This window comes from Globicephala melas, chromosome 14, assembly GCF_963455315.2.
Source record: "Globicephala melas chromosome 14, mGloMel1.2, whole genome shotgun sequence".
NCBI classification, from domain to species: Eukaryota; Metazoa; Chordata; class Mammalia; order Artiodactyla; family Delphinidae; genus Globicephala; species Globicephala melas.
Genome location: NC_083327.1, coordinates 60,941,525 through 60,968,603, shown reverse-complemented (window position 1 = coordinate 60,968,603; position 27,079 = coordinate 60,941,525). Strand labels below are relative to the sequence as shown.

At 38.8% G+C, this 27,079-nt stretch overlaps 1 protein-coding gene across 25 annotated transcripts in view; it reads left to right on the top strand.

Annotated features, from left to right (window-relative positions):
• AHI1 (Abelson helper integration site 1) overlaps nt 1–27,079 on the top strand; it is a 287,061-nt gene that overhangs the window by 168,632 nt on the left and 91,350 nt on the right. For 15 of the 25 annotated variants that reach the window (XR_009558648.2, XR_009558651.2, XR_009558652.2 and 12 more), the window contains 2 exons: nt 16,027–16,076; nt 24,814–24,916. Coding sequence is in view for 8 of the 25 variants with exons in the window: in XM_030853394.3 (XP_030709254.2) it covers nt 16,027–16,076; nt 24,814–24,916 (153 nt within the window). In the remaining 17 variants the exon portion in view is untranslated. Of the gene's footprint in view, nt 1–13,464; nt 13,508–13,617; nt 14,540–16,026; nt 16,077–24,813; nt 24,917–27,079 lie in introns of those variants that run through there. The other 10 variants (XR_009558657.2, XR_009558659.2, XR_011376712.1 and 7 more) reach the window with 10 other exon arrangements.

Genomic DNA, 27,079 nt, shown 5'->3' with positions numbered 1-27,079 from the left:
GCTTGATAATTCTTTGTTGACGGGGAATATGTTGTGTATTGTAGGATGTTTAGCAGCCTCCCAGGCCTCTACCCACTAGATGCCAGAAGCACTAACCCTCTCCGGTTGTGACAATCAAAAAATGTCTTTCAGACATTGCCAAATTTCCCCTGGGGGTCAAACGGACCCCACCCACACCCCACAGTTGAGAACTACTGCTCTATTTTAAGGAAACTTTGCTTTCATTTTCCCATTACGTGCACATATATAAGTAGTGATGTTGGAGTTACAGACTACCCTACTTAAAAACAACAGCTTCATGTAAAGATGTATCCAGCTATGTGAGGCTCAATGTGATGAATATGATTAAGATGTCTCTTAATCAGATTCAGATATCTCCTGACTACCATTTATTTCCTTTGCTTAAGAAACTTAGCTGTATGCTAAATCTTCACAGAGGCCATGGAAAATTAACGGTATGCTAATGTTATTATTATTATTACTTAGCAATCCCAATAATGTGGTCATAATTGTCCCTGATTTTAACATGGTTATCCTTCAGCTGACATAAAAAAGGAAGTCTTTTTTTATTTGAATGTCTCTTTTATCCCCATAAACCATGTGCACAATGCAAGATCTCTGAACATACTGGAACAGCTTTGTTTTTACCACTCTTTTACTAAACTTTTTCGTACTTGATGAGTCTTTTCTTTCTTTTACCCCTATTTCTGCTTCCCTGTTACTGTGGGTGTGTTTAAGCAGCAGCCTCTTACCCACTGCTGTATCTCACACGAAGGAGAGAGAATGTTTGATAGACCTCCAACTGTTGGCATCTCCCTTGTGAGAAAATGTTTTGACCATGTCTGCCTGCTTGCATAGTCACTGACTGGAAAAGCAATATCGTTCCCAAGATCACAGGAGAAAACATGCCTGGGCCAGGACCATAAAGGCTGAATACTGCCCTGTCCTTAAACTCACTGGCAGGCATAGGTCTATATTACATTTCAAATTGAATTTTTCCATATGAACAATCTTAGTATATGGGTCACATTTTTTTTTTAGTTGATTTAGTTTGATTTAGTTTTTTATTGTAGAGACATAAAACACGGAAGACTATATGACTTAAACTGGTCATGAAAGTAATTATATGCCCAAATATCTAAGTTATGAAATAAAATTTCATGTTTTATTGTATTTTGTTTGCTTTTTTTTTTAACATCTTTATTGGAGTGTAATTGCTTTACAATGGTGTGTTAGTTTCTGCTTTATAACAAAGTGAATTAGTTATACATATACATATGTCCCGATATCTCTTCCCTCTTGCATCTTCGTCCCACCCACCCTCCCTATCCCACCCCTCTAGGTGGTCGCAAAGCACCGAGCTGATCTCCCGGTGCTATGTGGCTGCTTCCCACTAGCTGTCTGTTTTACATTTGGTAGTGTATATATGTCCATGCCACTCTCTCACTTTGTCCCAGCGTACCCTTCCCCCTCCCCGTATCCTCAGCTCCATTCTCTAGTAGGTCTGCATCTTTATTCCCATCTTGCCCCTACGTTCTTCATGACCTTTTTTTGTTTTTTTCTTTTAGATTCCATATATATGCGTTAGCATACAGTATTTGCTTTTCTCTTTCTGACTTACTTCACTCTGTATGACAGTCTCTAGGTCCATCCACCTCACTACAAATAACTCAGTTTCATACCTTTTTATGGCTGAGTAATATTCCACTGTATATATATGCCACATTTTCTTTATCCATTCATCTGTCGATGGACACTTAGGTTGCTTCCATGTCCTGGCTATAGTAAATAGAACTGCAATGAACATTTTGGTACATGACTCTTTTTGAATTATGGTTTTCTCAGGGTATATGCCCAGGAGTGGGATTGCTGGGTCTCATGGTAGTTCTATTTTTAGTTTTTTAAGGAAGCTCCATACTGTTCTCCATAGTGGTTGTATCAATTTACATTCCCACCAACAGTGCACGAGGGTTCCCTTTTCTCCACATTTATTGTTTGTAGATTTTTTGATGATGGCCATTCTGACCGGTGTGAGATGGTACCTCATTGTAGTTTTGATTTGCATTTCTCTAATGATTAATGATGTTGAGCATTCTTTCATGGGTTTGCTGGCAATCTGTATATCTTCTTTGGAGAAATGTCTATTTAGGTCTTCTGCCCATTTTTGGACTGGGTTCTTTGGTTTTTGATAGTGAGGTGCTTGTAAATTTTGGAGATTAATCCTTTGTCAGTTGCTTCATTTGCAAATATTTTCTCCCATTCTGAGGGTTGTCTTTTCGTCTTTATGGTTTCCTTTTCTGTGTGAAAGCTTTTAAGTTTCATTAGGTCCCATTTGTTTATTTTTGTTTTTATTTCCATGTCTCTAGGAGACGGGTCTAAAAGGATCTTGCTGTGATTTATGTCATAGAGTGTTCTGCCTATGTTTTCCTCTAAGAGTTTGATGGTGTCTGGCCTTACATTCTGTTTCAAGTTTATTTTTGTGTATGGTGTTAGGGAGAGTTCTAATTTCATTCTTTGACATGTAGCTGTCCAGTTTTCCCAGCACCACTTATTGAAGAGGCTGTCTTTTCTCCACTGTATATTCTTGCTTCCTTTATCAAAGATAAGGTGACCATATGTGCGTGGGTTTATCTCTGGGCTTTCTATCCTGTTCCATTGATCTGTAATTCTGTTTGTGTGCCAGTACCATACTGTCTTGATTATTGTAGCTTTGTAGTATAGTCTGAAATCAGGGAGCCTGATTCCTCCAGCTCCATATTTCTTTCTCAAGATTTCTTTGGCTATTCGAGGTCTTTTGTGTTTCCATATAAATTGTGAAATTTTTTGTTCTAGTTCTGTGAAAAATGCCAGTGGTAGTTTGATAGGGATTGCATGAATCTGTAGATTGCTTTGGGTAGTAGAGTCATTTTCACAATGTTGATTCTTCCAATCCAAGAACATGGTATATCTCTCCATCTATTTATATCATCTTTAAATTCTTTCATCAGTGTCTTATAATTTTCTGCATACAGGTCTTTTGTCTCCTTAGGTAAGTTTATTTCTAGATATTTTATTCTTTTTGTTACAATGGTAAATGGGAGTGTTTTCTTAATTTCACTTTCAGATTTTTCATCATTATTTTATAGGAATGCAAGAGACTTCTGTGCATTAATTTTGTATCCTGCTACTTTACCAAATTCATTGATTAGCTCTAGTAGTTTTCTGGTAGCATCTTTAGGATTCTCTACATATAGTATCATGTCATCTGCAAACAGTGACAGCTTTATTTCTTCTTTTCCAATCTGGATTCCTTTTATTTCTTTTTCTTCTCTAATTGCTGTGGCTAAAACTTCCAAAACTACGTTGAATTGCAGTGGTGAGAGTGGGCAACCTTGTCTTGTTCCTGATCTTAGTGGAAATAGTTTCAGGTTTTCACTATTGAGAATGATGTTGAATGTGGGTTTGTCGTACATGGCCTTTATTATGTTGAGGAAAGTTCCCTCTATGCCTACTTTCTGGAGGGTTTTTATCATAAATGGGTGTTGAATTTTGTCGAAAGCTTTCTCTGCATCTATTGAGATGATCATATGCTTTTTCTCCTTCAATTTGTTAATATGGTGTATCACGTTGATTGATTTGCATATATTGAGGAATCCTTGCATTCCAGGGGTAAACCCCCCTTGATCATAATGTATGATCCTTTTAATGTGCTTTTGGATTGTGTTTGCTAGTACTTTGTGGAGGATTTTTGCATCTATGTTCATCAGTGATATTGGCCTGTAGTTTTCTTTCTTTGTGACATCTTTGTCTGGATTTGGTGTCAGAGTGATAGTGGCCTCGTAGAATGAGTTTGGGAGTGTTCCTGTCTCTGCTATATTTTGGAAGAGTTTGAGAAGGATAGGTGTTAGGTCTTCTCTAAATATTTGATAGAATTCGCCTATGAAGCCATCTGGTCCTGGGCTTTTGTTCGTTGGAAGATTTTTAATCACAGTTTCAATTTCAGTGCTTGTGATTTGTCTGTTCATATTTTCAATTTCTTCCTGGTTCAGTCTCGGAAGGTTGTGCATTTCTAAGAGTTTGTCCATTTCTTCCAGGTTGTCCATTTTATTGGCATATAGTTGCTTGTAGTAATCCCTCATGATCCTTTGTATTTCTGCAGTCTCACCTGTTACTCCTCCTTTCTCATTTCTAATTCTGTTGATTTGAATCTTCTCCCTTTTTTTCTTGATGAGTCTGGCTAATGGCTTATCAATTTTGTTTATCTTCTCAAAGAACCAGCTTTTAGTTTTATTGATCTTTGCTATCGTTTCCTTCATTTCTTTTATTTCCGATCTGATCTTTATGATTTCTTTCCTTCTGCTAACTTTGGGGGTTTTTTGTTCTTTCTGTAATTGCTTTAGGTGTAAGGTTAGGTTGTTTATTTGAAATGTTTCTTGTTTCCTAAGGTAGGATTGTATTGCTATAAACTTCCCTCTTAGTACTGCTTTTGCTGCATCCCATAGGTTTTGGGTCGTCATGTTTTCATTGTCGTTTGTTTCTAGGTATTTTTTGAATCCTCTTTGATTTCTCCAGTGATCTCTTGGTTATTAAGCAGTGTGTTGTTTAGCTTCCATGTGTTTGTATTTCTTACAGATTTTTTCCTGTAATTGATATCCAGTCTCATAGAGTTGTGGTTAGAAAAGATACTTGATATGATTTCAGTTTTCTTAAATTTACCAAAGCTTGATTTGTGACCCAAGATACGATCTATCCTGGAGAACGTTCCATGAGCACTTGAGAAGAATGTGTATTCTGTTGTTTTTGGATGGAATGTCCTATAAATATCAGTTAAGTCCATCTTGTTTAATGTATCATTTAAAGCTTGTGTTTCCTTATTTATTTTCATTTTGGATGATCTGTCCATTGGTGAAAGTGGGGTGTTAAAGTCCCCTACTATGATTGTGTTACTGTCGATTTCCCCTTTTATGGCTGTTAGCATTTGCCTTATGTATTGAGGTGCTCCTATGTTGGGTGCATAAATATTTACAATTGTTATATCTTCTTCTTGGATTGATCCCTTGATCATTATGTAGTATCCTTTTCTTCTCTTGTAATAGTCTTTGTTTTAAAGTCTATTTTGTGTGATATGAGAATTGCTACTCCAGTTTTCTTTCGATTTCCAGTTGCATGGAATATCTTTTTCCATGCCCTCACTTTCAGTCTGTATGTGTCTCTAGGTCTGAAGTGGGCCTCTTGTAGACAACATATATACGGGTCTTGTTTTTGTATCCATTCAGCCAGTCTATGTCTTTTGGTTGGAGCATTTAATCCATTTACAGTTAAGGTAATTATCGATATGTTTGTTCCCATTACCATTTTCTTAATTGTTTGGGGTTTATTTTTGTAGGTCTTTTCCTTCTCTTGTGTTTCCTGCCTAGAGAAGTTCCTTTAGCATTTGTTGTAAAGCTGGTTTGGTGGTGCTGAATTCTCTTCGCTTTTGCTTGCCTGTAAAGGTTTTTATTTCTCTGTCTAATCTGAATGAGATCCTTGCTGTGTAGAGTAATCTTGGTTGTACGTTTTTGCCTTTCATCACTTTAAATATGTCCTGCCACTCCCTTCTGGCTTGCAGAGTTTCTGCTGAAAGAGCAGCTGTTAACCTTATGGGGATTCCCTTGTATGTTAGTTGTTGCTTTTCCCTTGCTGTTTTTAATATTTTTTCTTTGTATTTAAGTTTTTGATAGTTTGATTAATATGTGTCTTGGTGTGATTTTCCTTGGATTTATCCTGTATAGGCCTCTCTGTGCTTCCTGGGCTTGATTGACTATTTCCTTTCCCATATTAGGGAAGTTTTCAACTATAATCTCTTCAAATATTTTCTCAGTCCCCTTTTTTTTTCTCTTCTTCTTCTGGAACCCCTGTAATTCAAATGTTGTTGTGTTTAATATTGTCCCAGAGGTGTCTGACACTGTCCTCAGTTCTTTTCATTCTTCTTTTCTTTATTCTGCTCTGCGGTAGTTATTTCCACTATTTTATCTACCTGGTCATTTATCTGTTCTTCTGCCTCAGTTATTCTGCTATGGATTCCTTCTAGAGAATTTTTAATTTTATTGTGTTGTTCATCATTGTTTATTTGCTCTTTAGTTCTTCTAGGTCCCTGTTAAACATTTCTTGTATTTTCTCCATTCTGTTTGCAAGATTTTTCATCATCTTTACTATCATTACTCTGAATTCTTTTTCATGTAGACTGCCTATTTCCTCTTCATTTGTTTGGTTTGGTGGGTTTTTACCTTGCTTCTTCACCTGCTGTGTATTTCTCTGTCTTCTCATTTTGCTTACCTTACTGTGTTTGGGGTCTCCTTTCTGCAGGCTGCAGGTTCGTAGTTCCCATTGTTTTTGCTGTCTGTCCCCAGGGGCTAAGGTTGGTTCTGTGGGTTGTGTAGGCTTCCTGGTGGAGGGGACTAGTGCCTGTGTCCTGGTGGGTGAGGCTGGATCTTGTCTTTCTGGTGTGCAGGACCACATCCGGTGGTGTGTTTCGGGTTGTCTGTTGCCTTATTATGATTTTAGGCAGCCTCTCTGCTAATGGGTGGCATTGTGTTCCTGTCTTGCTAGTTGTTTGGCATAAGGTGTCCAGCACTGTAGCTTGCTGGGCGTTGAGTGGAGCTGGGTCTTAGCACTGAGGTGGAGATCTCAGAGCTTTTGCCATGTGATATTACGTGGGGCCCGGTGGTCACTGGTAGACCAATGTCCCAACTTGGCTCTCCCACCTCAGAGGTTCAGGCCTGACACCTGGCTGGAGCACCAAGACTCTGTCAGCCACATGGCCAGGCACGTTGGGAGTTTCTTGCCTTTTGAGAAGTCTGAGGTCTTCTGCCAGTGTTCAGTAGGTGTTCTGTAGGAGCTGTTCCACATGTAGATGTATTTTTGATGTATTTGTGGAGAGGAAGGTGATCTCCACGTCTTACTCCTCCGCCATCTTGAACTTCTCCTATACATATCTTTGCCCTCCATAAATTACGAGCCTGAGAGTTACTGTGTCTGTTTAATGTTGTTTGTTGGGAGGGAATTTGAAATCCTTGATGGATAGTGCTGGTAAGAATTGAGATTCAAACCAGAGGAAGGGGAGAAGGCAGGAATGGGAGGAGTTGACAGGGACCACACCATTCCATGCTTACCAGCTACTAAGCAAAGTCAGCTTCACACACAGAGATCAGGAATCAGTCCTGAGCTCTCCAACCCCCAGAGCTTATTGGTTTGTTATATGCCAGAGTAGGAGTTCTCAAACAGCTAGGCCTTAGAATCACCTTGGGCACTTGTGTGAAAATATCAGTGCCCAGACTCTACCCTAAACGTGCTACTCTTTGGGAGATACTCCTTTATATTTGTGAAAGCTCCTTTGTAGACACAGAGTTACGGAATTTTGCTAGAGAATGTTCTTCCAGCCTCATCGAAGGAATAACATATCTACTTCAGGCCCTTTGATCTCAGGCTATAAACTTCCAATTGACCTGACTAAATATGAGTCTATAAGCCATTACACACAGCCATGTGAAACCAACAGGAATCAACTTTCCAACATTCATATTCGCCCCCGAGTTCCCACCTTAGTACTGGACGTGTAGGATATTCTCTATGAATGATTACAATTCGATTGAGACAGAGCTCCCCAAAACTTCATAGATTTGTCAAGGAATAAGATTAGGAAAGGTAGCAAGTAAGAACAGTAAAATAGTAATATGGTGGATGCACAGAAGCCATGCCTAAAAATACGCAGTCAATTTTAGTCATTTACAGTAATTATGTTTATAAATTCACCATGAACACTGAATTAGTGAATTCTAAACCAATGCTCCTAGAGGAAATGCAGGATTAGGTTCTTGAGAGCCTCTGGTCACAAGATTTTCATCAACCAGTCAATACATAACCTTGTTTTACGTGTATGTCTGTCTAAAGACACTTAATTTAATACAGTTGAGTCATCAAAATTGAACTCATGTACTGTCACTTGCACCTAAACAAAGCTTAACTAGTACACATACTTTATCTGTGGGACAGGCACCTCAGCCCTCTTGTACTTAGTCACACTAGACAACACTGCAACACTATGCTTAGGGACCATTTTAAACAGCAAAATCACCAACAAAGAGCACAAAAATGTGAAAAACATGGCACTAAATAGATCATAAAAAGGGCACTTGTTTACTGTTTGAGAGCTGAAACAATAAGACGGAGCATGAGAAACATTGCAAGACATTGGGAGGTACAAACATTCCTCCCTCAGCTGGGAATATGTGCATTGGGCAGCTCAGATGTGTCACCACTCTGCGCCAGTGCATGTATTCAACTGTGACAGCACCACACGCGTTGATTTGGGGGTTACAAGTAAATTTTAGTGAGTAGGCAAATTTGCAAATAGGAAATCCACAAATAATGAGGATTAGCTGTATTTTGAAACTATTAAAAGTACACAGTCGTTTTATAAAACCTGTAAGTCTTTATAGTAAAGATGAAGAAGGAAAAGGTCAGGCATAGGAAATTGGATCGAAAGTGTAACCTACTATATTCCTAGCATGGCTCATGCATACGACTTTTTTTTTTTTTTTTTTTTTTTTTTTTTGAGGTACGCAGGCCTCTCACTGTTGTGGCCTCTCCTGTTACGGAGCACAGGCTCAGCGGCCATGGCTCACAGGCCCAGCCGCTCCGCGGCACGTAGAATCTTCCCGGACCGGGGCACGAACCCGTGTCCCCTGCATCGGCAGGCGGACTCTCAACCACTGCGCCACCAGGGAAGCCCACGACTTTTTTCTTCAGTTCCTTTCTTTGTCTTTGGATGGAATAAAAGGGCCATAACTTCTTTAAGGCAGAGACTGTGTCTCGTTTAAAATTGAATCCCCAGCATCAGACACAAAGCAGGTATTCAGTAAACGTTTACTGAATGAAGGAAGGATCAGGCAAAGAAATAGGAGCAGCTGTACTAAGGTGTATATTAACCTTCCAAATCAGACCTGACCCTGTCGAACGTCAGCAGTGATGGTGTTGCTCACGGGCAGATGGTCAACAGTGTGCAGAGGGCTGCAGTGGGCTTGGTAAAATTGCCACGTCTCCTTCAGTCTCTCCAGTTTCCTTCCCTTATCGCCCATCACTAGGGAATAGTCCAGTCCCAAAAGAGGCAGTGGGTGACCCAAATGATTCTTTAGTTTGCAGAAATCTTTTTTCAAAAGGGGGAGTGGTGGCATTCTGATGTTTCCTGCCTTCTTGGTTATCTGCCATCAGTTTTCACTCTCCCCAAACCAGCTCACTTAGATCACCAGGAAATAAATGCATGGAAGCAGCACTTGTTTAGCAATTTGATGTCGTATACATATGGCACTTGGTGTGACTTGGCATACAGGTCTTACCAGTCCCCAGGTCTGGGGGTAAACCAGTTGTCCATTTCTCTCACTTCTACTCTGGAATTCATCATTGCTAAAGAAAAGCACAGAATTGTGGTGGTTGTCTCTGTGTCTTACTTGTGGTTCCCAGCCTCAGTGAGGCCCGTGGTCTTGATCATCTTTTTGTTCTTCCTGACTGACTCCCTACCCCATGCTTTACAGTGCCTGGTCATGGTAAGGTCCACGTAACCTCTTACTCCAGGCTGACTTTGTCTCCCTGCTTTCTCTGTATTTCTGTTACTTCCCCTTCCTTCTCCAGCTGCTTTCAGATCATAGAAAGAAGTGCCCTCCTTTCTATGGCCGACCTCTCCACTTGTATTTTTGGTCATTTTCCCCTCCCACATTTTTCTAGCCTCACTCAACCAATGATCTGCATCCTCACTCCTCCACCCCTTTGGTGTCTTTATAGTTTATTCATTTAACACATATATATTGAATGCCTGCTGTTTTTCCAGGCACTGTGATAGAATGTTGTCTGGATGGTGTAATGGTGAATTAAACAGAAATAGTCCCTCCACTTACAGAACTTACAGCCTAATGAGTGAAAATAACTGTAATTAATGAGTCATAAAACTAAAACATAAGCAGTGAAAGGACAGTGAAGGGAAGCTGTGAGGCCTTGTGGTGAGAAGTGGATGGGGTGGTTTTTGTAAGGGGGTGGGGGGCAGGAGGATACATTTGAGGCATTAGAAACAGCTTGTGCAGAAGCCCTCAAGTAGCTAGAAGTGCTCATCAGAGAAACTGAAAAACCAGCTGGTCATAGGGGAAGGGATAAGGGATAAAGCACCCGATGGAGGGAGGGACTGTTTCCAGCAGTTTACAGACCGTGTAAAAAAATCCTCCGTATGCCAGCTTTCTGGGTCATTAACACCCCTGCTTTTTTCTGTTTCCTTAATGTTTGTAACAGTGCGCTTACCTCTCCTGTTTCTCTCTCGTTCTCTGGCTTTGCCTGCCACTGTAATACCAGCCTTCTACAAGCTACATGCTGTATGTCTTTTATTTTTCTCTAGCACTTTTTTCTGGATTATCCTCTACCCCTATCATTTCAAATATTACTTTGGTATTTCAGATGTATCAAAGTCTACATCCGTAACTTCGGCTCCTGTTCTGAATTCCCCAAGTGTATTTCTAACCGCCTACTAGAAATTTCCACGTTCATGAAGGTGTCATTCTGGAATCTCTGGTCCAGTGTGCCCAAAACCAAATCAATTTTTAAAAACCCGATTTTTTTCTTCTCTACTCCAGTGTGTTATGGAATCATCATCTACCTTCACCTTTAAGGACTTCTCTCTTGAAAGAACAGTCAAATATCGGGGGTTTTACAGCAGTCTGTTTTGGTAGAGTTCTATATGAAATGCAGGGGAGCAAATGGAAGTGGCCCCTGACCCAAGCTTAATGAGGTCAGGAAAGGCTTTCCAGAGGGGTTGATTTCTAAATTGAGTTTTATGGGAGGAAGAGCATTCCAGGCAGACTGAACAAATATGAAGACATGGCACACAGGCCACCACAAATATTTCATCATGGCTGGAGCCTAGGCTGCAAAGTTAAAAAGAGAGAAAGCTGAACCTGAACGAGGAGATGGGATCAAGAAGATCCTTGTATGGCATGTTAAGGAGCTGGATTTGATCCTGAAGATACTGGGGAGCCATTGGAGGATTTAAAACATGGAGGATGGCATGATCAAATCAGTTGTTTCAAAAGCTCATTCTCTAAGCTCTGAGAAGGGGGGAAAAAAAAAAGCAGTGAAATAAGACCAGGAGAGGCGGTTGCAGCAATCCAAGCCAGCCATAATGCGAAAGTAGGGTTTGGTGAGGAAATCCATGTGAAGGAAAAGGAGCAACCTAGGTTTCTAACGTGACCATCAGTGTGTAAAAGCAGAAGGGCACTTCAGCGTAAGTTGCGCTGTGTGTAGCACCTGTGCAGCAGCCAGGGGGCTCGGGAGAGATTTGCTGAGAACTCAGCCTTGCGAGGTAGTTCTGATGAAGATGGATGGTTCCAAGTGTATGTTCAGAAAAACGACCGTATTTACAAGATTTGCTGAAAACTAACGATTGCCAAATCATTTTGAAGAAAACTGGAGATCCAGGCTCTGGGTATTGATTTGGAAGTCTTTAGCATAAACATACCTGTTGAATCCGTGGGAACAGAGGAGTGTACAGAACTAAAGGGTAGAAGACATTAAGGAGCACCAGCTTTTTTAAAGAGTGCACTGAGGGGGAGGAACCTGGGAAGGAGATTGCTGGAACCAGCCCCCCAGCCCCTACCTGTGGAGGTCTCCACGCTCCCATTCTCCAGTCTTTACTGCACCGTTTACCTGCCTACCAGAGGTACCTTCCTAAAATAGAAATCAAGTTGTGATTTACCAGCTCAGACATCTTAGCTGATGCTGTATTTGTCTTTGAAGTCCAAATCTCTTAGGTTTTAATCTAGCTCTCATCCCTCAGAGATTGAACAGAAGTTCTGACCCACTTTTCCTCATCTCCCAAATCACCCTCCCGAGTATGCTGCCCTGCAGACGCAAAACCTCAAACCTCTGCTTACCCTGTTTTCTCCAGCTGTATAGTTTTTGTGCTACGCCAACTATCAGAAATTCAGTTTATCCCTTAGGAGACAGCTAAATGCTCCCTCTTCTGAGAATCCTTCTCAAAAGCCTCCAGTTGCAATTCAAGGCTTCTGTTCCTTTATATCTGCACATTTTTTTCCTTTATCATAATGTGGATCTCCCTCTGCCTTGTTGGTTGTCTCCATGCCTTCCCCTGTTAGAGTATAAGCTCTCGGAGCCTATAGCTTTGTATCTCCAGGGCACGTAGCGCGGTGCCTTGCCCCTAGAGTGGCTTTCCGTTAAGTATTTATTGTTGTTGTCGTTTTTAATTGGCATAATTAGTATCCCAAACTACAAATCATGAATCAAGATGAAGGCCTTTACTTTTTGTTTTAATATACTTAAAGAAACTGCATCTTAATGCAGGGGAATATTTTGTCCTTAAGGAAAAGCATAATTGGAGGATTTAGCGTCAAATACAACTCAAATAATCAACAATAAATTCTAAAATCAAAGAATCAACAGCAAACTTGTATGAATATTTAAAGTCATAAAATTATGCTCCCAGAAACATAATTTTAGCAACAGAGAAAACCTGAAAGAGCTTATCTAGTCGAGTGGTTTGTAAACTCTCTCCTCTGTAGAGCCCTGTTCCTCAGGGCTCTGTGGGGTAGGTCTGGGGAGGCCAGGTTTGCCAGACCACCAAACCTAGCTTCACCTAGAGAAATTCTACTTTTCAGTGTTTGTATGTGAGGCTTTCAAACAAAATTGTATTGAAAACTAGTTTTGCTTTTAAACCAGTTTGAAAAACAGGATTGTAACCTTCAGGCTACTTCTGTAATCTTGCTGACTCCGGGCCTCCATTTCCTCATCTGTAAAATATAAGAATGGTGCTATGATAGTTCATGCTTTTATTCTGAGCACCTCCTGTACATTTTCAAGTAAGAAAAACAGACCTCAAGAGAAGTTAAGTGGCTTACTGAGGCCATAGAGAGTTAATGACAGAACCAGGATTAGAATTTAACCGACGGCCCTCGTTGTTGGGTTTTTTTCTTTTAAATAAAAATTCCTACAAAGTGGATATAAAACAATTGCAGATATTAATTCTTTGGAAAAGGTAGATATCAGGAGGTATATAAATAGCTTTAAAAATAGAGTTCTAGTATATCATAAATTTGCCTTATTTAAAGCTGGTGTGCTGCTGCAACAAACATAGATTGAACATTTACTTAATTTTACATTCATGCTTCAAGTTTATAGAAATATTTGGAGGGGTTGTTTGCATGGCCCATTTCTCTTTTCCAAAGTTATTTATGAGTTGTTTCTTCTTGGTAAATCTCCAGGTAATCACTGGAGGCACTGAAAATCATTCCATTAATCATTCCTTTCACGTTTGTCTCACTGCATCTAAACTTAAAAATATCACTATGAAGTTGTGAGGGTTTGGGAAGCAAGAGTCTCCGGATTCTGATCCTTTCATTCAACTCCTTTGCTTTGCTCATCTTCCTCTCTCTATCCCCTCCTCTCCAAATCAAGGGTATCCATGAAGAGGAAATGAAGTTCACAAAACAGCTGAGAGGTGTGTGGGGACAAAAGGGCAAGAAGGGCAATCATACTCCTTGGCCTTGATGGGGGGTGCGGGTGCTTATGGGCTGATTGTCTCATAGCCTTGGGCTTTTTTGTTTAAAGATAAAGTGAAACAAAACAGCTCACAGAGACACCTCCTTCTTCCCTCTCCTTCTGCCTCCATACCCATATGGCGCGCTGCTGCTGAGACCAAGGAATGAGTGAGTAAAGGTGTTGAGAAGTGAAGTATTGGTCCTAAAGAAATAAGTGGTGTCCTTTTATAAATCAGTGTCAAGACTTTGTAATGTGGATCTCCTACTAATTTGTGATTCGTAGCATTTGAACATGAAAAAGGACTTGGATATGCCTGCTACAGTAATGCAGTAATACAGTAGGAAACAGGGCAGGAAGCATGTTTAACCTGCTTAAGACAGACTTTCTGAGGACATCACAGCACCCATTTCATATGAAGAGACTACTAGAAGCAGGTTTGGTAAGACCTGCACGTAGTAGTATGTTGTTACTCATTAGTCAGGGTCACAACAAGAAAGGAAAAGTAACGCTGACGTAACAGTGATGTATAATTCAGTCTGACTTCCCTTCCCTCAACCTCTGGAGTAGACTTATATTCTGATTAGAGCCATTATGTTGGGTTTTTTTAATCCAGTAGTTTTACAACATTTCATATACAGTTGGCCTTCCTTATCCACGGGCTACACATCTAAAGAGTCAACCAAACAGGGATCGAAATTATTTGGAAAAAAAATTCCAGAAAGTTTCAAAAAGCAGAGCTTGAATTTGCCATGCTGGCAACTATTTACATTGTATTTACAACTATTAGCATAGCGTTTACATCGTATTAGGTATTATAAGTAATCTAGAGATGATTTAAAGTATACAGGAGGTTGTTAGGTTATATACAAATACTACACCATTATATGAGGCACTTTAGCATCTGCAGATTTTGGTATCTGTGCAGGTGGGAGTGTCCTGGAACCAATCCCCCTTGGATACTGAGGGCCAACTGTACATACATGTATTTAAGGTAAGATGTTGCTCTTGCCTTGGGCAAAGAGAGAGAAGTAATACTTAGACCATGTAAAAGAAGCATCTGACCTTTAATCTGTTGGCTGTGTTTGGAATTTATTTCATAAGTCTGGGGAAAAAACTGAAGAAATTCAGTTACAGTTGATGCTCTCTGAGAGGTTTTGATGGTTTTCTTTTGCTCTATGGGTTTGAGGGCAGGTAGACTATTCTGCAGTCTGCATTAGTCCTTGAATTTAAATTTTCTATGTGTTTGTACTTTTTTCCCCAAACACATTTTAACTGAGTCAGATCATCTTCAAATAGTTGAGAAAAATCCGAGATTGGTTCTTTTGTTGTTCTTTGAAATAGGCTCACTTACTACCACATTCAGGTTTTGCCACTAAGTCTCCTTGCCCTTTAACTGTTGTTTTCATTACATGCTTGATTTAAAGGTCTATAGCCGGCAATAATATTACATAATTATGGTCCAGAAAAGTACAAAATCCTCTTGAAATCTTTATGATAAGAAAAGTAATACTTGTTTAAAGGGACTCAGTGCCAAATCTTGCTGAAATCTGATTGTGAAGGAGGAAATCCAAAAAGGCAAACAAGTTTCAGTAGAGATAAGACTGGGAAAGCAGTAGTTACTCAAAGAAGTTAAGACTGAAAGAGATAGTTGTACTCCTTGTCTTTCAGTTCATTTTGGCTTTTTGTTTTCTGGGGTTTTAAAATTTTAATTAGGTAGATATGGTATATCTCTTTCATTTGTATGTAATTCAAAACTTTAACATAGTAGTGATTTATATTTTCTATGTGAATTTTAAGTAGATCCTTCCCATAGCATGTAATTATCTGTAAAAAAAAAAAAAATTGCAAGTCTGTCTTATAGCAAGATTAAGTTGATTTCTAAACTACTGTCTCATATCAACCACCATTTTCCACAGTATCCTTTCATTTGGAATTAATGTTCAAACTCTAGAGGAACCGTCTAACACTCAGAGTATAATCTGGCACCGCTGAAAGTGCTTATTTGATTTTCTTATGGAGGTGCCATTAATAAAACAGACATACTAAGCAAATTTTGTAGAAGATTTAAAGAGCTTGCAGATTCAAAATTTTACACATAGTTCAGTGAGTAACACCATGAAAATACAGTGTACTGACAGGATTACAAAGGAAAGATGCTGTGTTGAAAGGTAAATTTAGAACTTAAGTAATATAACATAGTATTACCGAATTAATTTAGGCTGACTCACAACTGACTCTTTTTGCCACACACCTGAAAGCTCACTTTCTTTATGAAGAGCGCTTAACCAATCTGGAGAGCTGTTTCCTTGGTTTTCCATGGGCGTGAATAGACACTTGTGATAGACATGCCGATAGACACTTGTGTTCAGAACAGGCATGCTCTCTCCTCATTCATCTAGTTGGTGGGTTTTCAGCGTGTGAATATTGCCTGTGTTGCCTTCTGTGATTTGTGATTTACTCTTTGTTCTTCTTTCACAGCAGTCATTCAAGTCCCAGGATTTCAGACCGGGCTCAGAGTCTATGACACAGTAAGCAGCTTTTCCTCCTAAATAATTTGCAGTGATAAATAGTTGTGTTTTTTTTGTTTTTTTTTTTTAAGGACAATTTATCCATTTCCCTCTTCATAATACCACACTAAAAAAAATTATGAAATGCCTATTTCGAGGCATTAAAGAAAAAAAGCTAATACCCAAAACATTATCATTGTATATGTCTTAGAAATGCCTAAGGTAGATGAGCAAGTTTTGAAGTATTTATTTTAAAAGATCTCTAGGAAGTTTTTGTATTTTTTTGATACTTGCTATATTACTTAATAACATAAATAGAAAACCTCAAAAAAAAACACCGAAAACCTTTGCAAAGCACTTCTCAATTTTTATCATTGCAGATGAGTTTGTACATAATCTGAAGCCCTGACTTCATATTCACACGTCACTAGCAAACTATCACATGAGTGTAACAACCTTGAACAGCTCAGGTGTCTGCTGTGCCCTCCCATCCCACCGCCACTGTCCCCACATTGGGTGCATGCCTACACACATGTGCACACAGAGAATCCCTGCTGAATGTCCTTCAGGAAAATATTGCGTTGGCCAAAAAGTTCAGGGGTTTCCATAATGTCTTACAGAAAAACCCGAATGAACTTTTGGGCCAACCCAATATTTATTCGTTAACCCTGCTATGCACTTTGACATTTAGAATATGTCTCTTCCAGGTCAGAAATTCCGATTTACATGACACTCTAATTTACAGGCATTATCAGATAAAACCGTGCATTATTTTATAATATTTCATTCTACAGATGAAAGACAAATAGAATTTTTAAATGGTATTTTTAAGAGTCACAGAATCATGACCTAGAAGATCCCTTAGAAATTCTACATTCCCTCTGTTTTACATTCAGGAAAACTAAGAGGAAAGACCTTGTGCAAATGTCACAAGGCACATTTATGTCAGCGCTTGAACCAAGCAAGACCTAAGTTTCCTGATTCTCAGACTACCAGGGTGTGTGTGTGTTTGTTTTTTATACTATATTCAGAGTTATTAGCCTCCTTGGTAAGATGTCATCTTTTTGTAAGTTTAAAAAATCTTTCTTTTTGAGAGATAAAATTATATTGATGATTATGTGATTATATATAGCCCTGTATTACATCAGAGCACAGTCACTCACATTATCACATTTGAGTCTCCCCATTTCCTTGCAGACCACTGCTCTGACCCCTCTTTTGCACGTGGAGAACCATGATCTGAGGGAGGTAGTAAGAGGCAGACCCAGTGCCAGAACACAGATCCTGTGTTTCCCAATCTGCTGTTCTTTCCATGCTTTCTCTCTGCCTATCACACGACACAAATACACATCCCAGGTCTTTCAGTTTTTTGTTTTTGTTATATCTGCCAGGTATGTTTTCAGTTCCGATCTCTGAACAATTGAAATTTTACATAATAATTGATCACATAATAACTGGCTCTGAGGAGTATACTCAGTGACAGATCACCCACGTAAAAAAATACGCTGGATCAGTGAGGACAAACTCCGTTTCAACAATCAAAAATGACCATATTTTAATACATTATGGGAACAGTCCTCTCTATGAACATTTTAATAAAATTTTTTAGAACTTTTATCTAATATGTGAATGAAAGGTTCTGTAGTCACTCTGACTACTTTGGATACGTATTTTCAGGTGACAGAGAGATCCACATAATGCTCTCCAGATTAAAATTCAAAAAAGCCTCAAAAACCATCCCAGCTTGTTTCTAAGGCTGTCAGGGTAGCTTGGCTTCTCTTTTTGAACATAGAGCGCTTAAGAAACTTCTGAAAATAAATTTTCATGAGAAGTTCAGATATGTCTAAATGCTCAAGTTCATCTAAAGCCTTTGGGCTTTCCCTGTACTCATAATTTCTTAGAAGTAAGGATGAATTAAGATACATTTCTCATGACTTAAGAACTGTAGGCAAGTTGAAGGTGGAAATACTATAGCCCAGTATGTCATTTCTTTATTTCTCTAATTTACTTAAATGAGTCCATTGTACCCAAGTAAATGGATAGAGGCTAATTTTTTTGTTTCTTTGCAGCCTTGCCATTCAGTTACTAACATCTGCTCATTAGTTGGTTGACCAAACTTTGTAAATGAGCCACATAGGACTGCCTCTCACCACTTTCCACTTGAATTTCTTGTCTCATTTATACTTTTTAATTTTTTTTCAGAAATGTCAATCACTTCTGTGCAAACAGTTTTTACACATTTTAATAAAGCTACACTCTCTTACCTTAAAAAGATACCAAGAAGAAACTTTTATAGGTTAATTTAAAGGCATTTTCTTGAAAGTCTTAAACTTTTACCTTTTATATCTCATGCCCCTATGATGTTATGATCTGCTGCCCAAGTCAGAGTTTGTAACGAAGCTTCCACAAATATGTTATAATCCATTAGTATTAGTATTAGTGTTCCCTAGTTACTAATATATTTTATCTTGAGTTTGTTGGGTTTTTTTTTTTAAACATAGAATGTTTTATTTCATTAGCAGGTTTGGTCAGAGAGAAGTTAGTTCAGATGGTCAATAATATTAAAGGCCTTTATTTGTGAACCCTCATATGTGAACTGAATGAATGAATGAATGCAATCTCTTCTTAATGTAGTGCAGCCATAAGTGTTAACTCCAAGTATCCGATCTCTCCTCCACTATATATTTTTCCATCTTTATAATAATCCTATTCCAGACTTCTTCAATTTCTTCTTCTTTTCATGAGAAGAAATTAGTTTACCTTTTTCCCCTAAAATACCCTACTACTTGCAACTTTTTTTTAAAATTTCTTCTTTTGATTATTCACTTTTCAGCCTTTTTCTCCTCCTCCCATTCCCCGCCCTTTCTGAAATCAGAATTATCCATTGTCAGGAGTGTGACATCACAGAGTTCCTTATATATTCTAAATATGTTCTTTATCAGATACATGATTTGCGGATATTTTCTCCCGGTCTCTGTTACGCCTTTTCATTCTTTTAACAGTAGCTTTTGAAAAGCAAACTTTTTTTTATTTTGATGAAGTCCAATTTGTCAATTTTTTTCTTTTATATGTCATGCTTTAGTATAGTATCTAAGAAACCTTTGCCAAAGTTACAAAGGTTTTCTCCTATGTTTTCTTGTAAAAGTTTTATAATTCAAATTGGTTTCATATTTAAGTCTATGATCTGTTTTGTGTTCATTTTTGTATATGATGTGAGGTTTGGATCAGAGGATTCTGTTTTGTTTTGTTTGCATTTGGATATCCAGTTGTTCTAGCATCATTTGTTGAAAAAACAGCCATGTCTCAACTGAATGGTCTTTGCACCTTCATTGAAAATCAATTGTCATTATAAGGGTAGGTCTGTTTCTGGACATACTCTTATCCATTGATCTACTTCTGTCTTTACACCAGTAACACACGGTCTTGATTACTGTAGTTTTATAATATGTCTTGGAATCAGGTATTATTGGTCCTCCAGTCTTGTCCTTTTTTAAAGTCGGTTTAACTATTCAGGGTCCTTTGTATGTCCTCATCAATTTAGAATAAGTTTTTCAGTTTCCACAACATAGGCTTCTGGAATCCCAACTTGTATTGCCTTGAATCCAAAGATAAGTTTGGGGAGAACTGACATGTCGACAATATTCAGTCATCTGCCTCATTAACATGAAATATTTCTCCATTTATTTAGGCCTTCTTCAATTTCTCTCAACACTGATTGTTAGTTTTCAGCGTATAAGTCCTGCACATACTTGGCTGATTTATTCCTGTATATCTCATTGGTAAATGGTACTATTTTTCAATTTCAATTTGCAATTGTTTGTTGCTAATTTATGGGAATACTACTGATTGTTGTATGTTGATCTTGTATCATGCTACCTTACTAAACTATCTTGTTAGTTTTAATAACTTTTTGGTAGACTTCACCAGGTTTTCTATATAGACAGTCATACATATAAAAGCCAGTTTAGCTTCTTCTTTTCCAATCTGGATGCCTTTCCTCCCTCCCTCCTTACTGCACTGGCTAGAACCTCCAGTACAATGTTGAATAGAAATGATGAGAGTATATATTCTTATCTTCTTTTGTCCTGAAGGGAAGTGAGTGGGAAAGCATTCAGTCTTTCACCACTAAGTACATCATCATAGGTTTTTTAGTAAATGCCCTTTATTCCTTCATTTCCTAGTTTGCTGAGAGTTTGTATCAGGAATGGATGTTGGATTTTTGTCAAATGCTTGTTCTGCACCTACTAAGATAATCATATGATTTTTCTTTTTAAATGTGCTAATATGGTAAATTACATTGGTTTTCAAATGTTAAACCAACTTTTCATTCTTTGAATAAACCCCACTTTGTCATGGCGTGTTACCCTTTTTATAAATTGGTGGACGTGATTTGCTAAAATTTTATTTAGAGTTGTTTGTATTTTGTTCAAGAGAAATATGGGTCTGTAGTTTTATTTTCTTGTACTGTCTTAGTCTGGTTTTGCTATCAGAGTAAGCTGGCTTCATGGAATGCCATTCTTAAGAAGAATTCTCTCCTCTTCAGTTTTCTGGAAGAGTCTGTGAGGATATGATATTACTTTTTCCTTTTGTAATTTCTATTTATTTATTGATATTCTCTATTTGATGAGCTGTTGTTCCCATACTTCCCGTTAGTTAAGTATGTTTTTCTTGCATTCTTTGAATGTATTTATAATAGTGGATTTCAAGTCTTTGTCTAGAAAGTCCGATGTCTGGGCTTCCTAAGGGACCATTTCAGTTGATTGCTTTTTCCCTTGTATGGTGCGTACTTTCTTGTTTCTTTGCATGTCTTGTAACCTTTTATTGAAAACTGGATATTTTGAATGCTATAATGTGACAACTCTGGAAATTAGATTTTTCCCCCTCCCCGGGGTTTGTTGTTGTTGCTACTTATTGTAGTTGTTCGTTGCTTGTTAACGTCTCTGAACAAATTCTTTAATTCTTTAGTTGTAATGTGTTTGTCCACAGGAGTCTTTGCTCAGTTAGATTAGTGATCAGCTAATAATTGGAAACCGATTTCCTTAAACACCTGGAACCAGTAGGTCCCCCAGTCTTACCAGGTAGGGGCTCTGTGTGTGCTGTGCACACCTTCAACACCCAGCCAGGCAGTTGACACCTCTGTCTTAGCCTTCACTTCCTGTTAGCATAGAGTGTTAAGGTCAGCCAGCGGTGAGGGCTTAAGGCCTTCTCAGGTCTTTCCTGTGCATGCACACAGCCCTACACATGTGTAAGACCTTCTAGACTCCCAGGACTAAGTCTGAGCTTTTCAAAACCCTCATGGACAGCTTATTCCCCCAGCTTTTCCTTTGAAGTTTTTAGTCTGTTGTTTGCCTACTGTTATCCACCACTCATGCAGCCCTGAAGTTAATTGTAATTGCCTCCCAGGGAAAAGGCAAGCTCTAAGATAAGTCAAATGCAGACAGCCTTACAAGTGGTATCTTCCAGGAAACCACCACACAGGTCAGATAATGACAATTCCTTGGGAATGAGGATTTGAAAGAGCTCCAGCCCTGTTCTGCTCCTTCCAGTGGATGCCAGGTTGCTGGCTTTCACCATAAACGCAGGCTCTTCTTTTTCAAGGTACCCACAGAGCCAGACAGTGGGGATGGGATAAGGTAAGTTAAAATGCCACAAAGCTCACTGTTCTTACCAAGTGTCAACCATTCTTCTTGAATAAACATTCTCCAGGTTACTACAAGCTATTGGCTAATTTCCAGAATCTAAAAAAGTTGATTCTAACTATACTTGCCAGTTTTCTCATAGCCTATTTGGAGCAGAAATTTTTCAGAAGTCCTTATACCACCGTTTTTACTGATGTCACTCTATTTCTTCTTCAGATGTTGTGTAGACTCACCAGTAAAGCTACATGGGCCTGAAGTATTCTTTTATGGAAGATTTTTAACTACAAGTTCAATTTGTTTAATAGAAGTAGAGCCATTAAAGTTATTTCTTCTTATATAGGCATTGATAATTTGTATCTTTCAAGGAACTTGTCCATTTCATCCAAGTGGTTGAATTTGTTGACATAAAGTTGTTCATAATATTCCCCCATTATCTTTTTAATATTGAAAGAATCTGTAATAATGTTGCCTCTTTAATTCCTAGTGTTGATCATTTATTTCTTTACTCTGTTTTCCTCAGTCAGCCTGGCAAATGGTTTATCAATTTTATTGAAAAGAACAGCTTTGTTTTGTTGATTTCTCTTTATTGTTTATTTATTTTGTTTCATTGATTTCCACTCTGATCTTTATTTCTGCTTCTTTGGGGTTTAATTTGTGCTTCTTTTTCTAGATTTGTTAGGTGGGACTCGAACTGTGTTTAATCTAGGGCTAATTATTCCTCACTACTGATACAAATCCCTTTTGGGTATTCTACCCAATGCGTTCTGAGTTTTGAGGTTTTCCATCCTGGCTGATGGGAATAGGTACTGTCCCTGGCCTCGGGAGATTTCCTCCGCTGTATATTCTCACCTGTACTCTGCTGAATACTTGAAGAGAACCTTTGCAAGTCTCCAAGTTCTTTCACTCTGAAGCTGTCTCCTCTCTGGTAGTCTGTGAACTATAGCCTACCTGGTCTCCTCAGACTCCTAGCACTCACTCAGGGAGCCCACCAGGCTCCACACAGTCCCCATCCCCCTGTGCTGTGGCCTGGAAGCTCTCAAGGCAGTAAGCTGGGCAGTCATAGGGCTCATCTCATTTATTTTCCATTTCTTGGGTATCACTTTCCTTTGTTGCTTAGGATTCAGTGTCTTGAAAATTATTTCATATGTTTTGCCCAATTTTTTTGGTTGTTTTAGGTGAGCAGTAAATCTGGTCCCTGTTACTTATTCTTGGATGCAAGCAAAAGTCCAGATGTTGTATTTTTCAGGGTAGCTTTCTGTTAGATCATATGTACATTATGAGAAAGAAAAGGTGGAGGGGATCACACGGTCTGATTTTCCCACAGTGATCAGGGAAAGCCAAAGATGTAAGATAGCATTTAAGTCTTAAAAACCATGTAGAGACAGTGTGAACAAAAAGAAAAGGACCTAGAAGTCAGAAGTATGGCAGGAGCTAAAGCACAATTGCATGAAAGTGCCTGGAATACCCTGAGACTAGCAGGGTACTCTACAGGGTGGGGGAATGCACAGACCAAAAATATATATATATTTTTTAAATTGGGCCTGCCAGCAAGATACAGTCCAGGTCCACTGTGTCTGTAATCTTACCAGTTGCCCAAATACAAAGATTTCACATAAATGTAGATTTCTTATTTCTTCTGAAGTTCTGGACCACAGTTCCACATTCTTTGCTGGCTTCCATCCACTGGAGCTGAGTTAGTGGTCTCCTCCCTAAGATGAGTCATCCACTCTCCAGTTTACCAGGGTCCTGCTGTATTATTCCTGGCTTGCTTTCCTCGCTCTCCTTGTCACCCTGGCATCCACAGACATTTGAATTTTTACTTTAATGCTAAGCTGTAGGTTCCCTGGAGATAGGCAGTAAGTTATCGATGCTTTTTGCTTCAGAACTCAACTTTTCCTTTCTCTCTCATCATTTTCCTCCTTTCTAGACGTACTTTATTTGTTCTTTCATCTTTGTGGCTTCTGAGCCTTTTCCTTCTCAGTCATCTGACTTCATTTTACTTACTTAGACATCTCCATATTAGTCTTCTCGGGCTGCTGTAACAGTACCACCAACTGGGTGGCTTAAACAATGTAAATATTATTTTCATAGTTCTGGAGCCTGGAAATTCAAGATCAAGGTTCCAGCAGGGCTGGTTTCTGGTGAGGCCTCTCTTCCTGCCTTGCAGGTGGCCAGCTTCTTGCTGTGTCCTCACATGGCCTTTCCTCTGTGCATGTGTGGAGAGAAAGAGCTCTCTGGTGTCTCTTCCTCTTCTTATAAGGACACCAGTCCTGTAGCTTAGGGTCTCACCCTTATGACCTCCTTTAATTTTAATTACCTCCATAAAGGCCCGATCTCTAGATATATTCACTTTGGGGGTTAGGGCTTCAGCCTGTGAAAGAATACAATTCAGTCCACAGCAGTCACTGTTCAGTCCTCTTATTGCCTGATTTTGAAACTCTTGTACCTTTTTCAAGCTCTGTTGTGATGTCTCCCACCATTCCTAGACATCCTAGAAAGGGGACACTGCCTTCCATTCTCTGAATTTCCCTTTTTTCATTGTTTTTGTATTTTCTTTTTTCTAACATAACTTGAATTACTAAACACTCATCCACAAAATATTTGTTTTCTATGTTACTGTTACACCATTTGAAAAGCTGCATTCCCCATCTCACAGGTCAGGATATCACTGTTTTCTTATGCATAAACTTCACCCCTTCTTTCACCCCTTCACCCCTTCTTTGTCAGTAAGGAATCTCCTGCTCTTTTACACACACACACACACACACACACACACACACACACTTTCTTCTATTTAATTTGATAAAATCTTCCTGGTTTTTCCCAGGCAGCTAATATTTTTCTGAAAGAAGTAAAATTTATTTTATTCTTGTCCCTTGATACAGTAAAAAGGAGCCAAACCAGCTAAGGTTTATTGTCTCTACGTTATTTTCAGTGACTCCCTGCTGCCCACCCACGTATATAATCGCTCATATCATCTGTCGAATATTTTTTTCTCAGATCCTCCCCTTTATCTCCCCTTTTTATTCCCACTGCCACTTCCCTAAGTCCGAGCCCCATCTGAGCTATTGCATCAGCTTTCTCACTGGCTCCTTGTCTCCAATCTTCCCCTCCTGCAGTTCTGAGGTGGGCAGAGAACAGAGCCTTGAGGACCACAGACACATCATGGATGTGCAGGGGAAGAAGAACGAGCAAACTGGCCGGAAAGTCACCCTCATAGAGGTAAGAGGAAACCAGGAGACAGTCATGTCACGGAGTCAACAGGAAGGTTTAGGAAAGGCATGGTCAACAAGGACAAGTATCAAAGACAGCAGAAGTAATATAAGGGCTGAAAAATGCCTTTGGGATTTGCAACCAAGAGGCTGTTTGTGACCTGGGAGAAGATGGTTTTGAATGGAGGGTCCTGGAAGCATGAGTCAGATTGTCTCCAGCCCGTAGAGAGAAGGCCCGTCAGGAGAGGCTGCTTCTCCCAGAAGTTGGACTTCAAAGGAAAGAAAAAGCTGTGCAGAAACTAGTGGAAAACACAGGATGTAAGGAAGATCTTTATACAGGAGGGAATGACAGGAATATTTATAACCCCAGAGCAAAGAGCCCCTTGAGAAGAGCCAGTCAAGGTGTAGGATAAGGAGAATAATGAAAAGAGTAGAATTTGAAACAAGAAGGTGGCGCTACTTTCTCCACTGAGACAGGCAAGTGAGACAAAATGAGTTTGAATGATGATGTTTTCTGGTGAGAGATAAAGTATAAGAAGGACAGGAAAAGACTTTCTAAAGAAGGCGGCCTCCGTTTTCTCTATTACTAGAAGTGAAGTTTGTCTGCTGACAGTGAAAATGTTAAGCTCTATCACGTACACTTTTATGAAATTGATACTTAATGAGAATTAGATTCAAATTTTTCGTAAGTATTTTTAGATTTGGATGGCAAAAAATAAAATCTCATTATACAGAAAGTTTATAAATCAATAGTTTTATAATCATGGGTGTTAAGGAATGACTTTTTATCACTGATACCAAAATCGGAAAACATATTTTGAAACAGATTTTTAGCTCTAAATAATAGAAACTTTAAAATCATTTATGTCAGAGAGAAAAAAATGCCATAAGCAGAATCTAAAAACAACCAATAAGCTGGGATCAGGAAGAATTTCACAAAACATGTGACAGACGAAGCGTTAATACCCTTAACTTATAAAAAGCTCTAAAAAGTCAAAAGGGAAAAGAAGTATATCAGTAGGAGAACTGGCAAACGGGGTGCACAGGACGTTCTTAAAGGGATATATGTGTGTGTGTGTGTATATATATATATATATATATATATATATATATATATAAAAAACAGTGAACATACGAAAAATGTCCAATTACAGTGATCGAATTAATAGAAATTAAAACAATAAATGAGATGGTATTTTTCCCTCAGAAAATGGCAGCAGGCTTCAAACTGATACAACCTTGTGTTGATGAGAGTATGGGGAGGTGGGTTTCCTCATATGCTGCTGATAATAGTATATATTAAAACAATCCTTTGTGGAGTATAGCTTGGTAATACTTGTTTATTTTAAGCTTTCAAATTGTTCATGTCTTTTGACCTGAATATTCTACTTCCAGGAATTTACTGTAGGAAAATGTTTAAGTATACATGCGGAGATTCAGTTAAAAGGCTACTCCTTCAAGCAGTGTTTTAAATATAGAAGGAAAAAAAATTCAATTTCTATGAATAAAGGATTGATTAACTTACTTTTCAAAAATTTATTTATTATCATTTTTTTTTTGGCTGCGTTGAGTCTTTGTTGCTGCGTGCAAGGCTTTCTCTAGTTGTGGCGAGCGGGGGCTACTCTCCGTTGTGGTACGCGGGCTTCTCATTGCAGTGGCTTCTCTTGTTGCGGAGCACGGGCTCTAGGCATCCGGGCTTCGTTAGTTGTGGCATGAGGGCTCAGTAGTTGTGGCTTGCGGGCTCTAGAGCGCAGGTTCAGTAGTTGTGGTGCACGGGCTTAGTTGCTCCACGACATGTGGGATCTTCCTGAACCAGAGCTCAAACCCGTGTCCCCTGCATTGGCAGGCGGAGTCTTAACCACTGTGCCACGAGGGAAGCCCAGGATTGATTAAATTATGAAGCATTTATGTAATAGAACACCATGTGAGAACACCATGTGACTATTTCAAATAGTGAAAATATTATAGGAGTATGTTCGTAGATGTGGAAGGAATGATGAAAAATTTTTAAGTTAAAAGAGGATGATTATAAAATAGTTTTTATATAACATATGCATAAAATATGGAACAATATACATCAATAAATGTCAGTAGTTATCACTAAGTGGTGGAATTGTAGTGATTTTTTTTCCTTCATTTTACTGTGTGTATTTTCTAATTTATCTACTCAGCA